Source organism: Oncorhynchus nerka, linkage group LG2, assembly GCF_034236695.1.
Source record: "Oncorhynchus nerka isolate Pitt River linkage group LG2, Oner_Uvic_2.0, whole genome shotgun sequence".
NCBI lineage: Eukaryota > Metazoa > Chordata > Actinopteri > Salmoniformes > Salmonidae > Oncorhynchus > Oncorhynchus nerka.
This window is the reverse complement of record NC_088397.1, coordinates 77,614,059-77,633,953: the sequence shown is the minus strand read 5'-3', so window position 1 is coordinate 77,633,953 and position 19,895 is coordinate 77,614,059. Positions and strand designations below refer to the sequence as shown.

Genomic DNA, 19,895 nt, shown 5'->3' with positions numbered 1-19,895 from the left:
TGTGGTCAGTATTCGTCATTGGGGTGACCCTCACACCAGCCACGGCTGCACCCTCACCCCCCCGAATACTAGTCTCAAAAACCCGACCCTAGTCACTGTGTTGCCCCCCGAAGCCCTGCAGCACCTGGCTGCAGCTTGCCTCACCCACCTTCCACGCCTTGAAAGCCAACCCACAACCTGTCTGCTTGGTTACTTTATGCCCCTAACATAACACCTGGTCTCAGACCTGGTCATTTCCCTCATTGGTGTCACTGTTTAAAACTGGGATTTTTTTTATTTTTTATTTTTAGTTAACCTTTATTTAAGAGAGGGCTGATTCCAAATCAGTTGTTAAGGGCAGAAAACAACCACTGTCTTCGTGTTTCACCTCCCACCACCATATGTTCAGTGATCTCCAGCACTCCTGCTAGTAAGTAAGAAAGTGACATCCTTCTGTAGTTTTTACTGGGATTCCTGTACAAGGGACTGAGCCAACAGGTTTGGCATCAGGTTCTAGATTTAAAGCAGCGTTTCACACTATCTTGCTTCAGAAAAGTAAAGGTCATTTTTTGAAATGAAAAGAGAGCTCAAGTTGCCACTACAGACCCCATCAACCATTTTCACCTCTTCACCCCTCAGCCGTCATCCAGTCATTTATTACAACGTTGTCCTTGGTTGTTTTTGTGCTCACATGCCTTCTCTCCCTCCCTCTCCCTCCATACTGCAGTCTTTCATCCTACATTTTCTCTTTTCAACTTTGCTCCATGCATACCTCCATGGCTGACTCCGCTCCCTTCGCCACTTCCTGTTCCACCACCTGTGTCTGATGATGTTGCTTCCTGTCTGACTTCACTTGGTGTGTCTCTGTCTTTTCCCCTCACAGGCAGCCCTGGCCTCCTCTGGAGGACTGTACTGTCTCCACGGCTGCGCTGTAATTATTCGCCTGTAGACACTGCAAGAACATTGCATGAAATCATACGAAACATTGCATGAGCATGGTATACTAATTCTACGAGGCATTGCATGAGCATGGTATACTAATTGCGGCAGCGTAGCCTAGTGGTTAGAGGTTAGAGCGTTGGACTAGTAACCGGAAGGTTGCGAGTTCAAACCCCCGAGCTGACAAGGTACAAATCTGTCGTTCTGCCCCTGAACAGGCAGTTAACCCACTGTTCCCAGGCCGTCATTGAAAATAAGAATGTGTTCTTAACTGACTTGCCTGGTTAAATAAAGGTAAAAAAAAATAATAAAAAAAAACAATTCTACGAGGCATTGTATGAGCATGGTATACTAATTCTACGAGGCATTGCATGAGCATGGTATACTAATTCTACGAGACATTGTATGAGCATGGTATACTAATTCTACGAGACATTGTATGAGCATGGTATACTAATTTTACGAGACATTGTATGAGCATGGTATACTAATTCTACGAGGCATTGTATGAGCATGGTATACTAATTCTACGAGACAATACATGAGCATGGTATACTAATTCTACGAGACATTGCATGAGCATGGTATACTAATTCTACGAGGCATTGCATGAGGATGGTAGTCTAATTCTACGAGACATTGCATGAGCATGGTATACTAATTCTACGAGACATTGCATGAGCATGGTATACTAATTCTACGAGACATTGCATGAGCATGGTATACTAATTCTACGAGACATTGCATGAACATGTATAAAACATAGGAGGAAACTTTGCAACAACACATTGCGTGAGCGTTGCAAGTTATTTGCCTGATCATCCATGTTTTCCTTGAACCCCTCGCCAACAGCCAATGAAATTGCAGGGCGCCAAATACAAATCAACAGAAATCTCATGAATCTAATTTCTCAAACATACAAGTATTAGGCATCATTTTAAAGATACAATTCTCGTTAATCCAGCCACAGTGTCTTATTTCAAAAATGATTTACAGCGAAAGCTCCACAAATGATTATGTTAGGTCACCACCAAGCCACAGAAAAACCCTGCCATTTTTCCAGCCAGAGAGGAGTCACAAAAAGCACAAATAGAGATCAAATTAATCACTAACCTTTGATGATCTTCATCAGATGACACTGATAGGACTTCATGTTACACAATACATGTGTGTTTTGTTCAATAAAGTGCATATTTATATAAAAAAATCTAATTTAACATTGGCACGTTACATTCAGTAGTTGTAAAACATGCAATGATTGTGCTGAGAGCCACATGAATTCACAGAAATACTCATTATAAATGTTGATGAAAATTCTAGTCTTATGCATGGGACATTAGATACACTTCTCCTTAATGCAACTGCTGCGTCAGATTTCAAAAAAACTTTACGGAAAAAGCATAATCTGAGAACGGCGCTCAGAGGCCAAACCAGCCAGAGAAATATCCGCCATGTTGGGTAGTCAACATTATTCATAAATAGCATTATAAATATTCACTTACCTTTGATGATCTTCATCAGAATGCTTGTTTTGTTCAATAATGTCCATCATTTATGTCCATTTATGTCCAATAGCTTCTTTTGTTTGGGCATTTGGTAAACAAATCCAAAAGCACAATCTGGTCCAGTCGGACGAAACATTCAAAAAGTTATATTACAGGTTGAAGAAACTTGTCAAACTAAGTATAGAATCAATCTTTAGGATGTTTTTATCATAAAAGTTCAATAATGTTCCAACCAGAGAATTCCATTGTCTGTAGAAAAGCCATGGAACGAGAGCAAACTCTCTCGTGACCGCGCGTCATGAGGCTGTGACACTCTGCCAGACCACTGACTCAAAGAGCTCTCATCCGGTCCCACTTCACAGTAAAAGCCTCATTCAAGTTTCTAAAGATGGTTGACGTCTAGTGGAAGTCTTAGGAAGTGCATCTTGACCCATATCCCACTATGTATTCGATAGGGCTGAGTTCAAAAACGACAAAACTCAGATTTTCCACTTCCTGTTTGGATTTCTTCTCAGGTTTTTGCCTGCCATATGAGTTCTGTTATACTCACAGACATCATTCAAACAGTTTTAGAAACTTCAGAGTGTTTTCTGCCCAATAATAATATGCATATATTAGCTTCTGGGACAGAGTAGGAGGCAGTTCACTCTGGGCATGCTATTCATCCAAAAGTGAAAATGCTGCCCCCTATCCCAAAGAAGTTAAATGTCTGTATTTACAGCATGCTGACAATTAAGGTGTTTTTACAATCTTAGGAACCACTTCAACATGAAATGGTTCTATAATTCTCTGAAGAAAATGCACCCATTGCTTGGCTCCTTCTGACACTAACCAGACTCCTCCAGTACATGACTGCTCAGATACCCTGTGAGAGGTGAGACCTGTGTCCTTACAGACTGCTGGGTTTTGCTGGCATGTTGCCCCTATTGAACTAAAACTGTGCTAATTAGAGTAACAACATCTTCAATTTGAGTTAGAGCTGAAGCCAAGACTAGCAGCATTTTCAGTGACTGTTTATTTCATTTGTGCTTTCAGGAGGTGAACCCAATGCAAGCCATAGCGGCTTCGGAAAATGCCCGTGTGTCAATCACCTTCTTTAGACTGTTCCGTGTGATGCGTCTGGTTAAACTGCTGAACCGTTCTGAGGGGATCCGGAATCTTCTGTGGACCTTCATCAAGTCCTTCCAGGTCAAAGTTCATTCCAATTCTGTGCCTTCTATTCTGTGAGATACATGAAAATGTTGTTGTTCAAAATTCCCAGGTTTTGATTGGTCAGTGTGCGTGAGTCTGACGACGTGATTGGTTGCTGTGTTGCAGGCTCTGCCCTACGTCGCCCTGCTCATCCTCATGCTATTCTTCATCTACGCTGTTGTTGGGATGCAGGTACTGCACACACACACACAAACACACACACAAACATACACACACAGCACTCTCTGATGAGTTGTGTGTATGTCTCCTGTAGATATTTGGTAAGATAGCGCTGATAGATGGGACACACATCAACAGAAACAACAACTTCCAGACATTCCCCCATGCTGTGCTGCTGCTCTTCAGGTGGGTGATCTGATTTATCAGACGCTCAGTCAGTTTCCATTATCTTCCATTGACTTTGCGGTCCCTTTACACAGCAGACTTGTATAGCAAGAGACCCTTACACTCAGTAATTACATTGACAACACAAAAGGGCTGAAAACAAGTTGTAATCTCTCTCTCTGCCCCACTCCCCTCTCTCCCACTTCCTCCCTCTCTCTATCCCTCTTTCTCTCTCTCTCCAGGTGTGCGACAGGTGAGGCGTGGCAGGAAGTGATGTTGGCATGTCTGTATGGGAAGAGGTGTGACCCTAAGTCAGACTACCTGCCTGGAGAGGAGATGACCTGTGGAGCCAGCTTCGCCATCATCTACTTCATGAGCTTCTACATGCTCTGTGCCTTCCTGGTAAATGATGCACAAACATGCATACACACATACATTAACAAACATACATGCATACACACACACATTCGCATGCGCACACAGTCACACACAGTCACACACAGTCACACACATGCATATGATTCTGTTGTCCTCCACAGATCATCAACCTGTTTGTGGCGGTCATCATGGACAACTTTGACTACCTGACCCGTGATTGGTCCATCCTGGGTCCTCATCACCTGGATGAGTTTAAGAAGATCTGGGCAGAGTACGACCCAGAGGCCACGTGAGTCTGTTTTTCTGTTTCTTTTTTATAAGCCCCTATAAGAATATATGATCAGTCTTTTCAATTCCTTTTTTATCCTCTCAATGTATTACTGCTGTTAGCTGTTGTTTCCCGTTCTGTCCTGCAGGGGTCGTATTAAGCACCTGGACGTAGTGACTCTGCTGCGTAGGATCCAGCCTCCTCTGGGCTTTGGAAAGTTCTGTCCCCATAGAGTGGCCTGCAAGGTGAGAAACTAAAAGGAAGGGATCTGTTTATTTATTTTATGTGTTCATCTGACTTGTCTATTCATGCAGCAAACATATTTTTGAAAGATATCTTTATTTATTCTGACTGCAGAGACTGGTGTCCATGAACATGCCACTCAACAGTGATGGAACGGTCACCTTTAATGCTACGCTGTTCTCGCTGGTCAGGACCGCATTGAAGATTAAGACCGAAGGTGTGTGTGTGTCAGTCAATTGCAGAGTACTGTATTTTTACTGGTATTTGGGCCAGTTGAACGTTAAGCATCTATATTCCCACCTCACTGTCGTTATCTCATTGGTCAGGTAACTTTGAGCAGGCCAATGAGGAGTTGAGGGCCATCATCAAGAAGATCTGGAAACGCACCAGTATGAAGCTGCTGGACCAGGTCATCCCACCAATCGGAGGTGAGTTCAAACATTCTATTGTAATCCTCAACTTTATGGTCCCAAAACAAGCTGCCCATTCTAATTTGGTGGCATGTTTGATTGGTGTGTGTGTCAGATGATGAGGTGACCGTGGGGAAGTTCTACGCCACCTTCCTGATCCAGGACTACTTCAGGAAGTTAAAGAAGAGACAGGAAGAGTATTATGGCTTCCGCCCCACCAAGAAGAACGCCTCCAACGAGATACAGGTGAGCCCACACCAACCTCATAATGGGAAACCTGTAGGGCAATAAGCCATTAAATGTGATTGGCAACTCTTCTAGTGATGTTACTGATGTTTCATGTAATAATCCTGTACACGATCTAACAATTCTTCATTTTCATCACAATCTCATTCTTTCTCTAACACCTCCTTTCCCCTCTGTCTCTCCCTCCACCCCAGGCGGGTCTGAGGAGCATTGAGGAGGAGGTGGCTCCAGAGCTGCAGAGAGCCATCTCGGGAGACCTGATGAACGAGGAGGAGATGGACAGAGCCATGGAGGATGCAGCGGAGGAAGGCATCTTCAGGGTGAGAGGAGAGAGAGAGGGAAGATGGGGGAGGGGGAGACAGGGAGACAGGGAGGCTGCGGAACGAGAGGAGGGAGGACAAGTTCAGAGTGAGAAGACAGAATAAAACTCCTGTCTCTGAATGTTGTACCTTTCTGTGTGTTCCTGTGGTCAGCGGGCGGGCGGTCTGTTTGGGAACCATGTTGATTCCTTCACCATGGAGGAAGGAACCCATAACCCTAACGCTACACAGGTAATCATTTCAATCATTTCAGTGCCATCACCTCTAGTTATGTAACCTTCTTCAGACTCAAAGTGCTTCACATAGTACTGTATGGACCTGGAGTTTTTTCACATCACATAGTCAGGAAAATCTCCTGTCCCTGTGGCGGTAACTCAGCCGTCTGTGTTTCTGTGTAGGTGACCAGCCAGCGGCCCCTGCAAATGAGCAAGTCAGATGGGGGGGAGGCGACCAGCTCACCTGCCTACCATGCAAACGAGGAATTCTTCCCCACAATGCCTAACAAAACTAACAACAACGTCAACAACAATGCCGGGGAGAGGTGAGTTTGCGTGTGCTTGCTAACATTTGTGTTTTTGTTTTCCTTACTTGAGAGGTCAAATTACACAGTAATAAAGCAGTTATAACAATCTGACTGACTATTTGCCCTTCTGTAGTTTTCCCTATGAGACAGATGACAGGGTGCAGGTCTATACCATCTCAACCAGCAGAATTCCCCGAGACACCACAGACTGGCAGCTGCAGACAGTACCTGGACCCAGCCAGGACCATGAGACTCCCAGAGAGACCCCTAGCCCCCAGCAGGCCCAGACCCAGACCCCAGACAGCACCTTCGACACACTCATAAAGGAGGTGATTGGAAAGACCAGGCGTATAATATATTCCATTATCCCATAAATACATATTTTATCAATGACATTGACGTTAGGTACTTAGTCATCCCCTCTCTGTCCTCTATCTCTTCTCATGTCTCACCTCTACCAGGTCCTGATAAATGGGGGGTTGGAGAGCTTGGCCAGGGACTCTTGTTTTGTGTCGGTGACGAAACAGGAAATGGCCGAAGCTTTGAACTTTGACCCGGTGGAGATGGAGAGTTCCGCCACTGACCTTATGAATGGTCGTAGAGGGAGGTTCACCACACCTCCAATCAGGCCCCCTCGCAGATCACAAAGAAAGGCCAACAAATTAACAAAACCCACCGATCATGTTTAGGCCAATAGGCCTGTCCCGCAAAGCAGCATGTCATGGAGTGACTTCACGTGCTGAGGCATTAAATGTCACATTCTACAAATAGAACAGTCCTTTTTTGGTGCCTTTATAGCGAGTAATATCATCTGATTGGTTAAGCAGGCTTTATGGCACCTGTGACTTCATTGTTGTGGTGTCATTCAGACTGGATGATTTCTCTCTTGGTTCATTTAAAGAGGAAATACTATTCCTGCTAGAGAGCAGACTTTCTTTACCATGTTTATTTTGTTCACAGTACAGACTACTGTTCGGACTTATGTTGACTTCAGGCGAACATCACGTCGTCCCGACTAACATGTTCTTGAGTCTCAACTTGAGGAATTTTTGCTGGCATTAAAGTTTGGCCCTGTTTGAAAACTAGTGTCCTTCCCTGTTCCCTCCCATCCTTGAAGTAATCACTGATCCACCGATAGCTGCATAGGTGTTGAACATGGTTGTGCCAGTGACTGGCTGATGGGGGAAGAGAAGGGTGTTACTTGTCAGGGGGCATTTTCTGAGTTCTATCATGATGACAAGGCAAGACATGGCTGGACCACGATGTTTCTGGGCTGGATCATGTCTACACTGTCCATATAAGGACAATCTCTGTAGGCTATATGGAGAAAGCTAACGTGCATGTTCAAGATACAAAGATTCTGCCCAGGTCTCCACACATCAACATATCTTCACAATACCTGGATATTTCTTTCACTTTAAATATCCTATATCTGAAACATGTACATCATCTCTAGTATAAACAGGATGGATGACCCTGTGGTGTAACATAAGGGAAAATATTTCTGGTGTAGGGTAGCCACTAGCTGGCCATGCTACAGTAGAATGCAACAAAGTGTAGATAAGAGGATGTGGTTAAAGATGGAGATGAATGGTAAGTTGAGGTACAGTGGTTGGAATCGTATATTTGTGACTAGAAAGTTGTGTGTTAAGGGTCAGATATGGACAACTAATGGTGTAGAATACCAGGGGTGAAAGTTCTGATGATGCCATTTTGGCTATTATTCTATTTTCAACAATATCGTTCATTTTCTTTTTGATGTAAGCCTTTTGGTTGAAACAGCCTCTTTTTGTGAAAATTTCCTTTTTGATTCTTCATAATTTTTTCAGTCTAAAAGAGATTAGGTTGTATTTTGAGAGACAGTGGCATGTCACTGTTATTTGGTTTAATAAAGGCTAAATAAAATAGCTGTAATGTGACGAAGGCCAAATAGAAGGTAAAGTAAAAACGTGAATCCCAAAAGGTTTTGAATTATAAAATCAGTTGTTCCCATTGAGCTTTTTAAACAGAGGTGTTTTGCATTCATCTAGAGTATGTACTACTGCCATTAACTTTTTAACAGACATTTTGTCATGGTCATTTTGATAACGTTATTTGAGACATTTTATTGCTTTCTCTCTGTTTCTGAGATCTGTTTCAATATTGTTTCTCTAAAGTTTAAACTATATGATCACAATAAAAAAATATTTTATAAAGTGAGAATTCTTACATTTTCCCAGTCAAATTATTGGAGATTTTTATGGTTGGGTCACGTGAGCGGGAGGTAGCCTAGGGTTTAGACTAGACCGTTGGGCCTTAACCGAACGGTCGCTGGAAGACAAGGTGAAAAATCTGTTGACGTGTCCCTGAGCAAGGCGGGTCCATCGTTCTGGTTGTGACAGACCGGGTATAGAGAACAGCGGTCAACACTAGACATTCTGGTGGTTCGTCATTGTCTCTTCTCCGCTGAGATTAGTTTATGTTTTGGTAATATAATATGTCTGCAACTGTCTGAATGTTTATATGGTATTTTATAATACCGCTCTGTATTTCGGTTATTACGTATGCAGATGGTGATGCGGCCACTTAAGCTCCAGACATTTAACATTTTATTTATTTATTTAACTAGGCAAGTCATTTAAGAACAAATTCTTATTTACAATGACGGACTACCCCAGTCAAACCAGGACGACGCTGGGCCAATTGTGCGCCGCCCTATGGGACTCCCAATCACCGCTGGCTGTGACAGAGCAGCGTAATTCGTAGCTCTAAATCAAATCAAATCCAATTTTATTTGTCACATACACATGGTTAGCAGATGTTAATGCGAGTGTAGCGAAATGCTTGTGCTTCTAGTTCCGACAATGCAGTAATAACCAACAAGTAATCTAACTAACAATTCCAAAACTACTGTCTTATACACAGTGTAAGGGGATAAAGAATATGTACATAAGGATATATGAATGAGTGATGGTACAGAGCAGCATAGGCAAGATACAGTAGATGGTATCGAGTACAGTATATACATATGAGATGAGTATGTAAACATAGTGGCATAGTTAAAGTGGCTAGTGATACATGTATTACATAAGGATGCAGTCGATGATATAGAGTACAGTATATACGTATACATATGAGATGAATAATGTAGGGTAAGTAACATTATATAAGGTAGCATTGTTTAAAGTGGCTAGTGATATATTTACATCATTTCCCATTATTAAAGTGGCTGGAGTTGAGTCAGTGTCAGTGTCAGTGTGTTGGCAGCAGCCACTCAATGTTAGTGGTGGCTGTTTAACAGTCTGATGGCCTTGAGATAGAAGCTGTTTTTCAGTCTCTCGGTCCCAGCTTTGATGCACCTGTACTGACCTCACCTTCTGGATGATAGCGGGGTGAACAGGCAGTGGCTCGGGTGGTTGATGTCCTTGATGATCTTTATGGCCTTCCTGTAACATCGGGTGGTGTAGGTGTCCTGGAGGGCAGGTAGTTTGCCCCCCGGTGATGCGTTGTGCAGACCTCACTACCCTCTGGAGAGCCTTACGGTTGAGGGCGGAGCAGTTGCCGTACCAGGCGGTGATACAGCCCGCCAGGATGCTCTCGATTGTGCATCTGTAGAAGTTTGTGAGTGCTTTTGGTGACAAGCCAAATTTCTTCAGCCTCCTGAGGTTGAAGAGGCGCTGCTGCGCCTTCTTCACGATGTTGTCTGTGTGAGTGGACCAATTCAGTTTGTCTGTGATGTGTATGCCGAGGAACTTAAAACTTGCTACCTTCTCCACTACTGTTCCATCGATGTGGATAGGGGGGTGTTCCCTCTGCTGTTTCCTGAAGTCCACAATCATCTCCTTAGTTTTGTTGACGTTAAGTGTGAGGTTATTTTCCTGACACCACACTCCGAGGGCCCTCACCTCCTCCCTGTAGGCCGTCTCGTCGTTGTTGGTAATCAAGCCTACCACTGTTGTGTCGTCCGCAAACTTGGTGATTGAGTTGGAGGCGTGCGTGGCCACGCTCTTTAACCTGGTCTCGGAGCATTTCGTATTATTCTTTACGTAAATCCGGTTCTATGTTACATTTGGTATGACACGTGTTAATTTGTGGATGTCCATCATCATCGTTCTGATTTATGCAACCATACCAACGTAACATATCATACTAATTTGTGTGTCCCGGATTGACATGTACCATGTTACGTGTAGTCTATGAGACCAGGCTACAACGTCAAGTTGCTAACTCAAGTCAGCAGGGATGGCCACAGATAAAGCGTCAACATCCTGGACGCAAACTAAAATGAATACGACAGTCACTGCCGTTGTTCAACTGGACCCCAACCCGATATACTGCATCTTAGTCTACCAGTTCTGTTACATTGTACCGTTCAATATTATCAGCTCTACTGAAAGTGTTATCATTGGAATCCCATCAAACAATTTATCATTGTGTTACATAGAACCTGCCTGTCTGTCTTCCACCTGTACTGTGGAATGCTGTGCACAACATTATAGACCATTGTTACAAATCCTTCACTGCTTTTTATATGTAATATAAAAAAAATTGTCCTACGAAGCATGTAACTAATACAGGTCGCTAGGTGTACGGTGTTTCCTCCGACACATTGGTGCGGCTCGCTTCTGGGTAAGAAGCAGTGCGGCTTGGTTGGGTTGTGTTTCGGAGGACGCATGGCTCTCGACCTTTGTCTCTCCCGAGCCCGTACGGGAGTTGTAGTGATGAGACAAGACAGTAACTACTAACAATTGGGGTTAAAAAAAGAAGGAGAAAAAAAAATGGGTTTCCATGGCCGAGCAGCTGGACACAAGCCTAAGATCACCATGCGCAATGCCAATGTCGGCTGGAGTGGTGTAAAGCTCACCGCCGTTGGACTCTGTAGCAGTGGAGACATGTTCTCTGGAGTGATGAATCACGCTTCACCATCTGGCAGTCGATGGACGAATCTGGGTTTGCCGGATACGAGGAGAACGCTACCTGCCTCAATGCATAGTGCCAACTGTAAAGTTTGGTGGATGATAAATAATGGTCTGTGGCTGTTTTTCATGGTTCCAGCTAGGCCCCATAGTTCCAGTGAAGGGAAATCTTACAGCACACAATGAAATTCTAGACTATTCTGTGCTTCCAACTTTGTGGCAACAGTTTCAGCATGACAACAGCCCTTTACAGTTTCAGCATGACAACAGCCCTTTACAGTTTCAGCATGACAATGCCCCCGCACACGAAGAGAGGTCCAAACAGAAATGGTTTGTCGAGATCAGTGTTGAAGAACTTGACTGGCCTGCACAGAGCCCTGACCTCAACGTCATTGAACAGCTTTGGGATGAATTGGAACGCCGACTGCGAGCCAGGCCTAATCGCCCAACATCAGTGCGCAACCTCACTAATCTTCTTGTGGCTGAATGGAAGCAAGGCCCCGCAGCAATGTTCCAACATCTAGTGGAAAGCCTTCCCAGAAGAGTGGAGGCTGTTGTAGCAGCAACGTTCCAACATCTAGTGGAAAGCCTTCCCAGAAGAGTGGAGGCTGTTATAGCAGCAAAGGGGAGAACCAACTCCATATTAATGCCCATGATTAGGAATGAGATGTTTGACGAGCAGGTGTCCACATACTTCTGTTCATGTAATGTATGAACCCATGAGATGAACTGTGATTGCGCTTGTTCTTCCTCCAAACATTGAGATGTCAGACTTCCAACATGATGGGAGGGGTGAGAAAAAACTCACCTATGGGAGGGTGACCCTAATGGTGGACCCCACCTTGTTCACAGACCACCCTGACACCATGCCGGGCCAAACCCCACCCTGTTCACAGAACTCCCTGACACCATGCCGGGCCAGACCCCACCCTGTTTACAGACCACCCTGACACCATGCCGGGCCAGACCCCACCCTGTTTACAGACCACCCTGACACCATGCTGGGCCAGACCCCACCCTATTTACAGACCTACCTGACACCATGCCGGGCCAGACCCCACCCTGTTTACAGACCACCCTGACACCATGCCGGGCCAGACCCCACCCTGTTTACAGACCACCCTGACACCATGCCGGGCCAGACCCCACCCTGTTTACAGACCACCCTGACACCATGCCGGGCCAGACCCCACCCTGTTTACAGACCAGCCTGACACCATGCCGGGCCAGACCCCACCCTGTAACAGACCACCCTGACACCATGCCGGGCCAGACCCCACCCTGTTTACAGACCTACCTGACACCATGCCGGGCCAGACCCCACCCTGTTTACAGAACAACCTGACACCATGCCGGGCCAGACCCCACCCTGTAACAGACCACCCTGACACCATGCCGGGCCAGACCCCACCCTGTTTACAGACCACCCTGACACCATGCCGGGCCAGACCCCACCCTGTAACAGACCAACCTGACACCATGCCGGGCCAGACCCCACCCTGTAACAGACCACCCTGACACCATGCCGGGCCAGACCCCACCCTGTAACAGACTAACCTGACACCATGCCGGGCCAGACCCCACCCAGTAACAGACCACCCTGACACCATGCCGGGCCAGACCCCACCCTGTTTACAGACCACCCTGACACCATGCTGGGCCAGACCCCACCCTATTTACAGACCTACCTGACACCATGCCGGGCCAGACCCCACCCTGTTTACAGACCACCCTGACACCATGCCGGGCCAGACCCCACCCTGTTTACAGACCACCCTGACACCATGCCGGGCCAGACCCCACCCTGTTTACAGACCAGCCTGACACCATGCCGGGCCAGACCCCACCCTGTTTACAGACCAGCCTGACACCATGCCGGGCCAGACCCCACCCTGTAACAGACCACCCTGACACCATGCCGGGCCAGACCCCACCCTGTTTACAGACCTACCTGACACCATGCCGGGCCAGACCCCACCCTGTTTACAGAACAACCTGACACCATGCCGGGCCAGACCCCACCCTGTAACAGACCACCCTGACACCATGCCGGGCCAGACCCCACCCTGTTTACAGACCACCCTGACACCATGCCGGGCCAGACCCCACCCTGTAACAGACCAACCTGACACCATGCCGGGCCAGACCCCACCCTGTAACAGACCACCCTGACACCATGCCGGGCCAGACCCCACCCTGTAACAGACTAACCTGACACCATGCCGGGCCAGACCCCACCCTGTAACAGACCACCCTGACACCATGCCGGGCCAGACCCCACCCTGTAACAGACCACCCTGACACCATGCCGGGCCAGACCCCACCCTGTAACAGACCACCCTGACACCATGCCGGGCCAGACCCCACCCTGTTTACAGACCACCCTGACACCATGCCGGGCCAGACCCCACCCTGTAACAGACCAACCTGACACCATGCCGGGCCAGACCCCACCCTGTAACAGACCAGCCTGACACCATGCCGGGCCAGACCCCACCCTGTAACAGACCACCCTGACACCATGCCGGGCCAGACCCCACCCTGTTTACAGACCTACCTGACACCATGCCGGGCCAGACCCCACCCTGTTTACAGACCAACCTGACACCATGCCGGGCCAGACCCCACCCTGTTTACAAACTAACCTGACAACATGCTGGGCCAGACCCCACCCTGTAACAGACCACCCTGACACCATGCCGGGCCAGACCCCAACCTGTTTACAGACCACCCTGACACCATGCCGGGCCAGACCCCACCCTGTTTACAGACTAACCTGACACCATGCCGGGCCAGACCCCACCCTGTAACAGACCACCCTGACACCATGCCGGGCCAGACCCCACCCTGTAACAGACCAACCTGACACCATGCCGGGCCAGACCCCACCCTGTAACAGACCACCCTGACACCATGCCGGGCCAGACCCCACCCTGTAACAGACCACCCTGACACCATGCCGGGCCAGACCCCACCCTGTTTACAGACTAACCTGACACCATGCCGGGCCAGACCCCACCCTGTACCAGACCACCCTGACACCATGCCGGGCCAGACCCCACCCTGTAACAGACCACCCTGACACCATGCCGGGCCAGACCCCACCCTGTTTACAGACCACCCTGACACCATGCCGGGCCAGACCCCACCCTGTAACAGACCAACCTGACACCATGCCGGGCCAGACCCCACCCTGTAACAGACCACCCTGACACCATGCCGGGCCAGACCCCACCAGGCCAGACCCCTCAGCAGCAATCATACTCTTTTATTATAGTGTAACAGACTGAGCTAGCCCACTGAGCTAAATCTTCAGGTCTCAGGCAAGGTTCCTAATCACTCAAGTGTGGTTCATCACCACGTCGAATACAATAGTAGTCTATTATTAGCCTGGGGAAAGATATACAAGAAACACAAAGCCCTAAACCCTCAGCAAACATTTTAGAGTGGTTTGTTTCTAATCTCAAGAGAGTGATGTTTTTTTTATCTGACCCGGTGGCCATTTGGGTTCGTCTAGGACTCTAGGCTAATAATCTGAGGTTGAGAGGAAAAGTTGTCTCATTAACACCTTCGCTCACACACACATTGGAAGCATTGTGATGATTCTGACAAGTTACACTGTACTAACAAAGGAAAGACTAGAATGGTAAATGTACATCGAACACAGACAAGGCTTTCAACAAGCACTGAACTCAGAAATGAATGTCGTGAGGACATTTAGTAGTATGTTGCATACAAATGTCATATTGTCCATAGACGTTAGAAGAGAACATGATTAAATAACACATTTGAAATCTCATGGTGTTTGGTGCTGCCCATCACGTTACATGGCCGAACCCAAAGGGAGAGTAGGAGATCGCTGAGAGAATTGGAGCCAGCATCTTCAGTCATCCTGGTGAGTTACTCTTAACATACAATCTTAGAAAAATAGGAGCAATCTAGAACCAAAAAGGGTCCTTCGGCTGCCCCCATAGGATAACCCTTAGAATAACTCTTTTTGGTTCCAGGAAGATCCCTTTTGCTTCCAGGTAGAACCCTTTTTGGTTCCATGTAGAACCCTTTCCACAGATGGTTCTACAAAACCCAAAAGAGTTCTACCTGGAACCAGAAAGGGTTCTCCTATTAGAACAGCCAAAGAACCCTTTTGGAACCCTTTTTCTGAGTGTAGTACACCTGAATTATTAAATTACATATATTCCTTTACCTTACCTACTCTAAATCAGACAAGGATAAGTTTATTTTTATAAGGCTTTGTTTCGTACCATCACCTCCTTCTCTCTTTCTCTTTCTCTCTCTCGGGACTTTTACAAAGGGGGTATCCTGAAGTGTCCAGAGGGGGTGTCAGTGTCTGAGCTCAGGGAAGCTACCTCTGTATTAACTTTCACTACAGCACCTTCAGGTAACAAGACCTCAGTGAGTAACACAGTCACACCTGATCTGACCAGGACTCTGTTCAAGACCGAAACGTTGAGTAATGTTTTGCAACGTTGCATGTACAACTAAATAACGCTACGGTAATCTGTTTTTAATTGCTTATTCTTCTTCATCTTGAATGTTCCGTATTGAGATATATATTTTGCCATGCACAAGAGTACGTGAACTATCAACTATGACAACAAATCAGAGGTCATAGTTAAAATAATGTGACCTCTGTCTGTTCCTGTCCCAGGTGCGTTACTGCATGAGCTGTGTAATGATGGAGCTAAGCTTGAGTTTGAGGTGTTCCTTGGGGAGCTTGTTGTCCCTGTGATGATGTCCAGTGCTCAAGAGGGGAAGAGGGAGTGTCACATTGTGGTTCTCACAGATGATGACATAGTGGATTGGGAGCGTGACAGAGTAGGTGCCATAGTACTACGCCCCTCTCAGAGTAATTCGAATGAATAATAAATGACTGATAAAATGGATCATTTAAATGTATATTTTGGACAGTGCTGTTCATCAAATGTTTATACTTTATATTCTTGAGGATCTAGCAACCCAGCCTAATTTTGGAGTGAGCACGTTGTTTGATATTACTTCCTCTTTGATATTATTTCCTGTTTGCTCTTTAATGTGTCCAGTTCTGTACAGCACCAAGCTCTACTGCTTCTTCAAGTACATTGACAACAGAAACATGGCCAAAGCCCGACTGAAGGAGAGAGGACTGAAAAACATGCATTGGCATCTAGGGTGAGTCACTTCCCATGCCCCAAATGAACCCCTTGGCCCTTAGCCGCTTCTCCTAGCCCCTTCCCCTTTGGTGTTTATCCTAAGGAAACAACCAGGTAAAGCAATCCAAGTGTTCCAATGCTATAGGCTACATAGACTCACAACACTTTCTTATATCTATCCAGTATCCCTCAGATCTTCAAACCCTACAGAGACACTGAACATTATGTGTGTGTGTGGTCCTGCTGTATCCCAGGGTACCCCACCTGTAAGGAGAAAGTGAAGTGGCGCCCGGTCATCTATAAATACGTGCAGCGACCTTTCATCCAGCTGTCCTGGGAGAAGAAGGAAGGAAAAAGTCAAATCAAATCAAATGTATTTATAAATCCCTTCTTACATCACCTGATATCTCAAAGTGTTGTACAGAAACCCAGCCTAAAACCCCAAACAGCAAGCAATGCAGGTGTAGAAGCACAGTGGCTAGGAAAAACTCCCTAGAAAGGCCAAAACCCAGGAAGAAACCTAGAGAGGAACCAGGCTATGAGGGGTGGCCAGTCCTCTTCTGCCTGTGCTGGGTGGAGATTATAACAACATGGCCAAGATGTTCAAATGTTCATAAATGACCAGCATGGTCAAATAATAATAATCACAGTAGGTGTCGAGGGTGCAACACGTCAGCATCTCAGGAGTAAATGTCAGTTGGCCTTTCATAGCCAATCATTGAGAGTATCTCTACCGCTCCTGCTGTCTCTAGAGAGTTGAAAACAGCAGGTCTGGGACAGGTAGCATGTCTGGTGAACAGGTCAGGGTTCCATAGCCGCAGGCAGAACAGTTGAAACTGGAGCAGCAGCACAGCCAGGTGGACTGGGGACAGCAAGGAGTCATCATGCCAAGTAGCCCTGAGGCATGGTCCTAGGGCTCAGGTCCTCCGAAAGAGAGAGAGAAAGAGAGAATTAGTGAGAGCATACTTAAATTCACACAGGAAAATGGATAAGACAGGAGAAATACTCCAGATATAACAGACTGCCCCTAGCCCCCCGACACATAAACTACTGCAGCATATATACTGGAGGCTGAGACAGGAGGGGTCAGGAGACACTGTGGCCCCATCCGATGATACCCCCGGACAGGGCCAAACAGGCAGGATATAACCCCACCCACTTTGCCAAAGCACAGCCCCACACCACTAGAGGGATATCTTCAACCACCAACTTACCATCCTGAGACAAGGCCGAGTATAGCCCACAAAGATCTCCGCCACGGCACAACCAAGGGGGGGGGGGGTGCCAACCCAGACAGGAAGACCATGTCAGTGACTCAACCCTCTCAAGTGACGCACCCTTCCTAGGGACGGCATGGAAGAGCACCAGTAAGCCAGTGACTCAGCCCCTGTAATAGGGTTAGAGGCAGAGAATCCCAGTGGAAAGAGGGGAACCGGACAGGCAGAGACAGCAAGGGCGGTTCGTTGCTCCAGAGCCTTTCCGTTCACCTTCACACTCCTGGGCCAGACTACACTCAATCATAGGACCTACTGAAGAGATGAGTCTTCAGTAAAGACTTAAAGGTTGAGACCAAGTTTGTGTCTCTCACATGGGTAGGCAGACAATTCCATAAAAATTGAGCTCTATAGGAGAAAGCCCTGCCTCCAGCTGTTTGCTTAGAATTTCTAGAGACAATTAGGAGGCCTGCATCTTGTGACCGTAGCGTATGTACGGAAGGACCAAATTGGAAACATAGGTATGAGCAAGCCCATGTAATGCTTTGTAGGTTAGCAGTAAAACCTTGAAATCAGCCCTTGCCTTAACAGGAAGCCAGTGTAGGGAGGCTAGCACTGGAGTAATATGATCAAATGTTTTGGTTCTAGTCAGGATTCTAGCAGCCGTATTTAGCACTAACTGAAGTATATTTTGTGCTTTATCTGGGTAGCCAGAAAGTAGAGCATTTTGCAGTAGTCTAATCTAGAAGTGACAAAAGCATGGATATATTTTTCTGCATCATTTTTGGACAGAAAATTTCAGATTTTTGCAATGTTACGTAGATGGAAAAAAGCTGTCCTTGAAACAGTCTTGATATGTTCTTCAAAAGAGAGATCAGGGTCCAGAGTAACGTCGAGGTCCTTCATAGTTTAATTTGAGACGACTGTACAACCATCAAGATTAATTGTCAGATTCAGATTTGGGATGTCAGATTTGGGTTTCCAATCTCTCCAAAAGAATGTGATGATCGATGGTATCAAAAGCAGCACTAAGGTCTAGGAGCACGAGGACAGATGCAGAGCCTCAGTCTGACGCCATTAAAAGGTAATTTACCACCTTCACAAGTGCAGTCTCAGTGCTATGATGGGGTCTAAAACCAGACTGATGCATTTCGTATACATTGTTTGTTTTCAGGAAGGCAGTGAGTTGCTAGTTTTTTAATATTTTCTGGGTCAGGTTTTGGCTTTTTCAAGAGAGGCTTTATTACTGCCACTTTTAGTGAGTTTGGTACACATCCTGTGGATAGAGAGCCGTTTATTATGTTCAACATAGGAGGGCCAAGACGGACTTCCAGTGTGTCCCCAACATCATCGACTCTCTGGGGGAGCCACCACGACCCGCAACCACACCCACAGGTTGACGAGCTGGATAGGCTGATCAGCACCGATCCCCACCCTCCAATGACACTTGAAGGCATAGAAGTTGACCTTGTATAGGATCATTTATTCCCCATATTGGTTAAGGTCAGGGTTTGGCAAGGTTGAGCTGATCCTAGATGTGTGATTTGGGGCAACTTCTACCCAAGGCCCTCATCTGTTAGCCTGTCTCCCACTCAGGATATGTACATTTACAGACACACGCAAACAAATCTCAATGACTGTACAGTCTAAACCCATATACACATACCGAGACAGAGGAGCATGCAACACAGACATGTATACAGATGTTAGATCTTAATTTGGTCACTGAATAAAATAAATTCACTGGAAATCCACACTAATGCACAGTTGTATGAACAGTTTTGTACTTTTAATGTAGCTTAATTTTGGCCAGGTAATAGCCTAACCACCGATCAAGCAACATTACATCGGCAGAAAAGTGTGTATGTTCAAATCCTGTTGCTGCAGGATAATTTTGCTGCAACAATACCGGTCAAATTAAGATCCTACATCTGTACATGTACGCACACATACAAACACGGATTTGGAGGATGTTTACAGCATATAACCAGACCTACTAGTGTGTATCTGTTCAGTTGTCTTATTAATACTTTACCCCCCCATGTGTTATATTAAGTGTGTGTGTGTGCGGTTTTCTTTCCTTTTATGGCTGATTACATTTTATACGATGGAAATTGTTTATATGAAGGTGGCCGTTCAGTATCATTGTTTAAGGTTTATGTACATAGTTTTTCTTCAAAGAATTTGTTCCAAGAATTTCACAGCTGCAGAGGAAATTTGAATAAATATATTGACGACTGTTTTGCCTAATAGAACCTAAAGTTGACATCTTATATAAGGGATGGCTGT

General features: G+C 46.1%; 1 protein-coding gene and 1 pseudogene across 2 annotated transcripts in view; both read left to right on the top strand.

Annotated features, from left to right (window-relative positions):
• The window catches only part of LOC115142800 (dihydropyridine-sensitive L-type skeletal muscle calcium channel subunit alpha-1-like), a 72,202-nt gene extending 63,653 nt beyond the window's left edge, over positions 1–8,549 (top strand). For both annotated transcript variants that reach the window (XM_065002901.1, XM_065002895.1), the window contains 15 exons: positions 863–910; positions 3,459–3,611; positions 3,741–3,806; positions 3,889–3,980; positions 4,202–4,361; positions 4,499–4,626; positions 4,754–4,850; positions 4,963–5,065; positions 5,175–5,276; positions 5,374–5,504; positions 5,699–5,824; positions 5,978–6,055; positions 6,223–6,365; positions 6,481–6,676; positions 6,809–8,549. In XM_065002901.1, coding sequence (XP_064858973.1) covers positions 863–910; positions 3,459–3,611; positions 3,741–3,806; positions 3,889–3,980; positions 4,202–4,361; positions 4,499–4,626; positions 4,754–4,850; positions 4,963–5,065; positions 5,175–5,276; positions 5,374–5,504; positions 5,699–5,824; positions 5,978–6,055; positions 6,223–6,365; positions 6,481–6,676; positions 6,809–7,036 — 1,851 coding nt within the window. In that variant the 3' untranslated portion in view covers positions 7,037–8,549. The remainder of the gene's footprint in view (positions 1–862; positions 911–3,458; positions 3,612–3,740; positions 3,807–3,888; positions 3,981–4,201; positions 4,362–4,498; positions 4,627–4,753; positions 4,851–4,962; positions 5,066–5,174; positions 5,277–5,373; positions 5,505–5,698; positions 5,825–5,977; positions 6,056–6,222; positions 6,366–6,480; positions 6,677–6,808) is intronic.
• Positions 8,550–11,894: 3,345 nt separating this feature from the next.
• LOC115131671 (BTB/POZ domain-containing protein KCTD20-like) lies at positions 11,895–19,845 on the top strand (annotated as a pseudogene).
• The last annotated feature ends 50 nt before the right edge of the window (positions 19,846–19,895 follow it).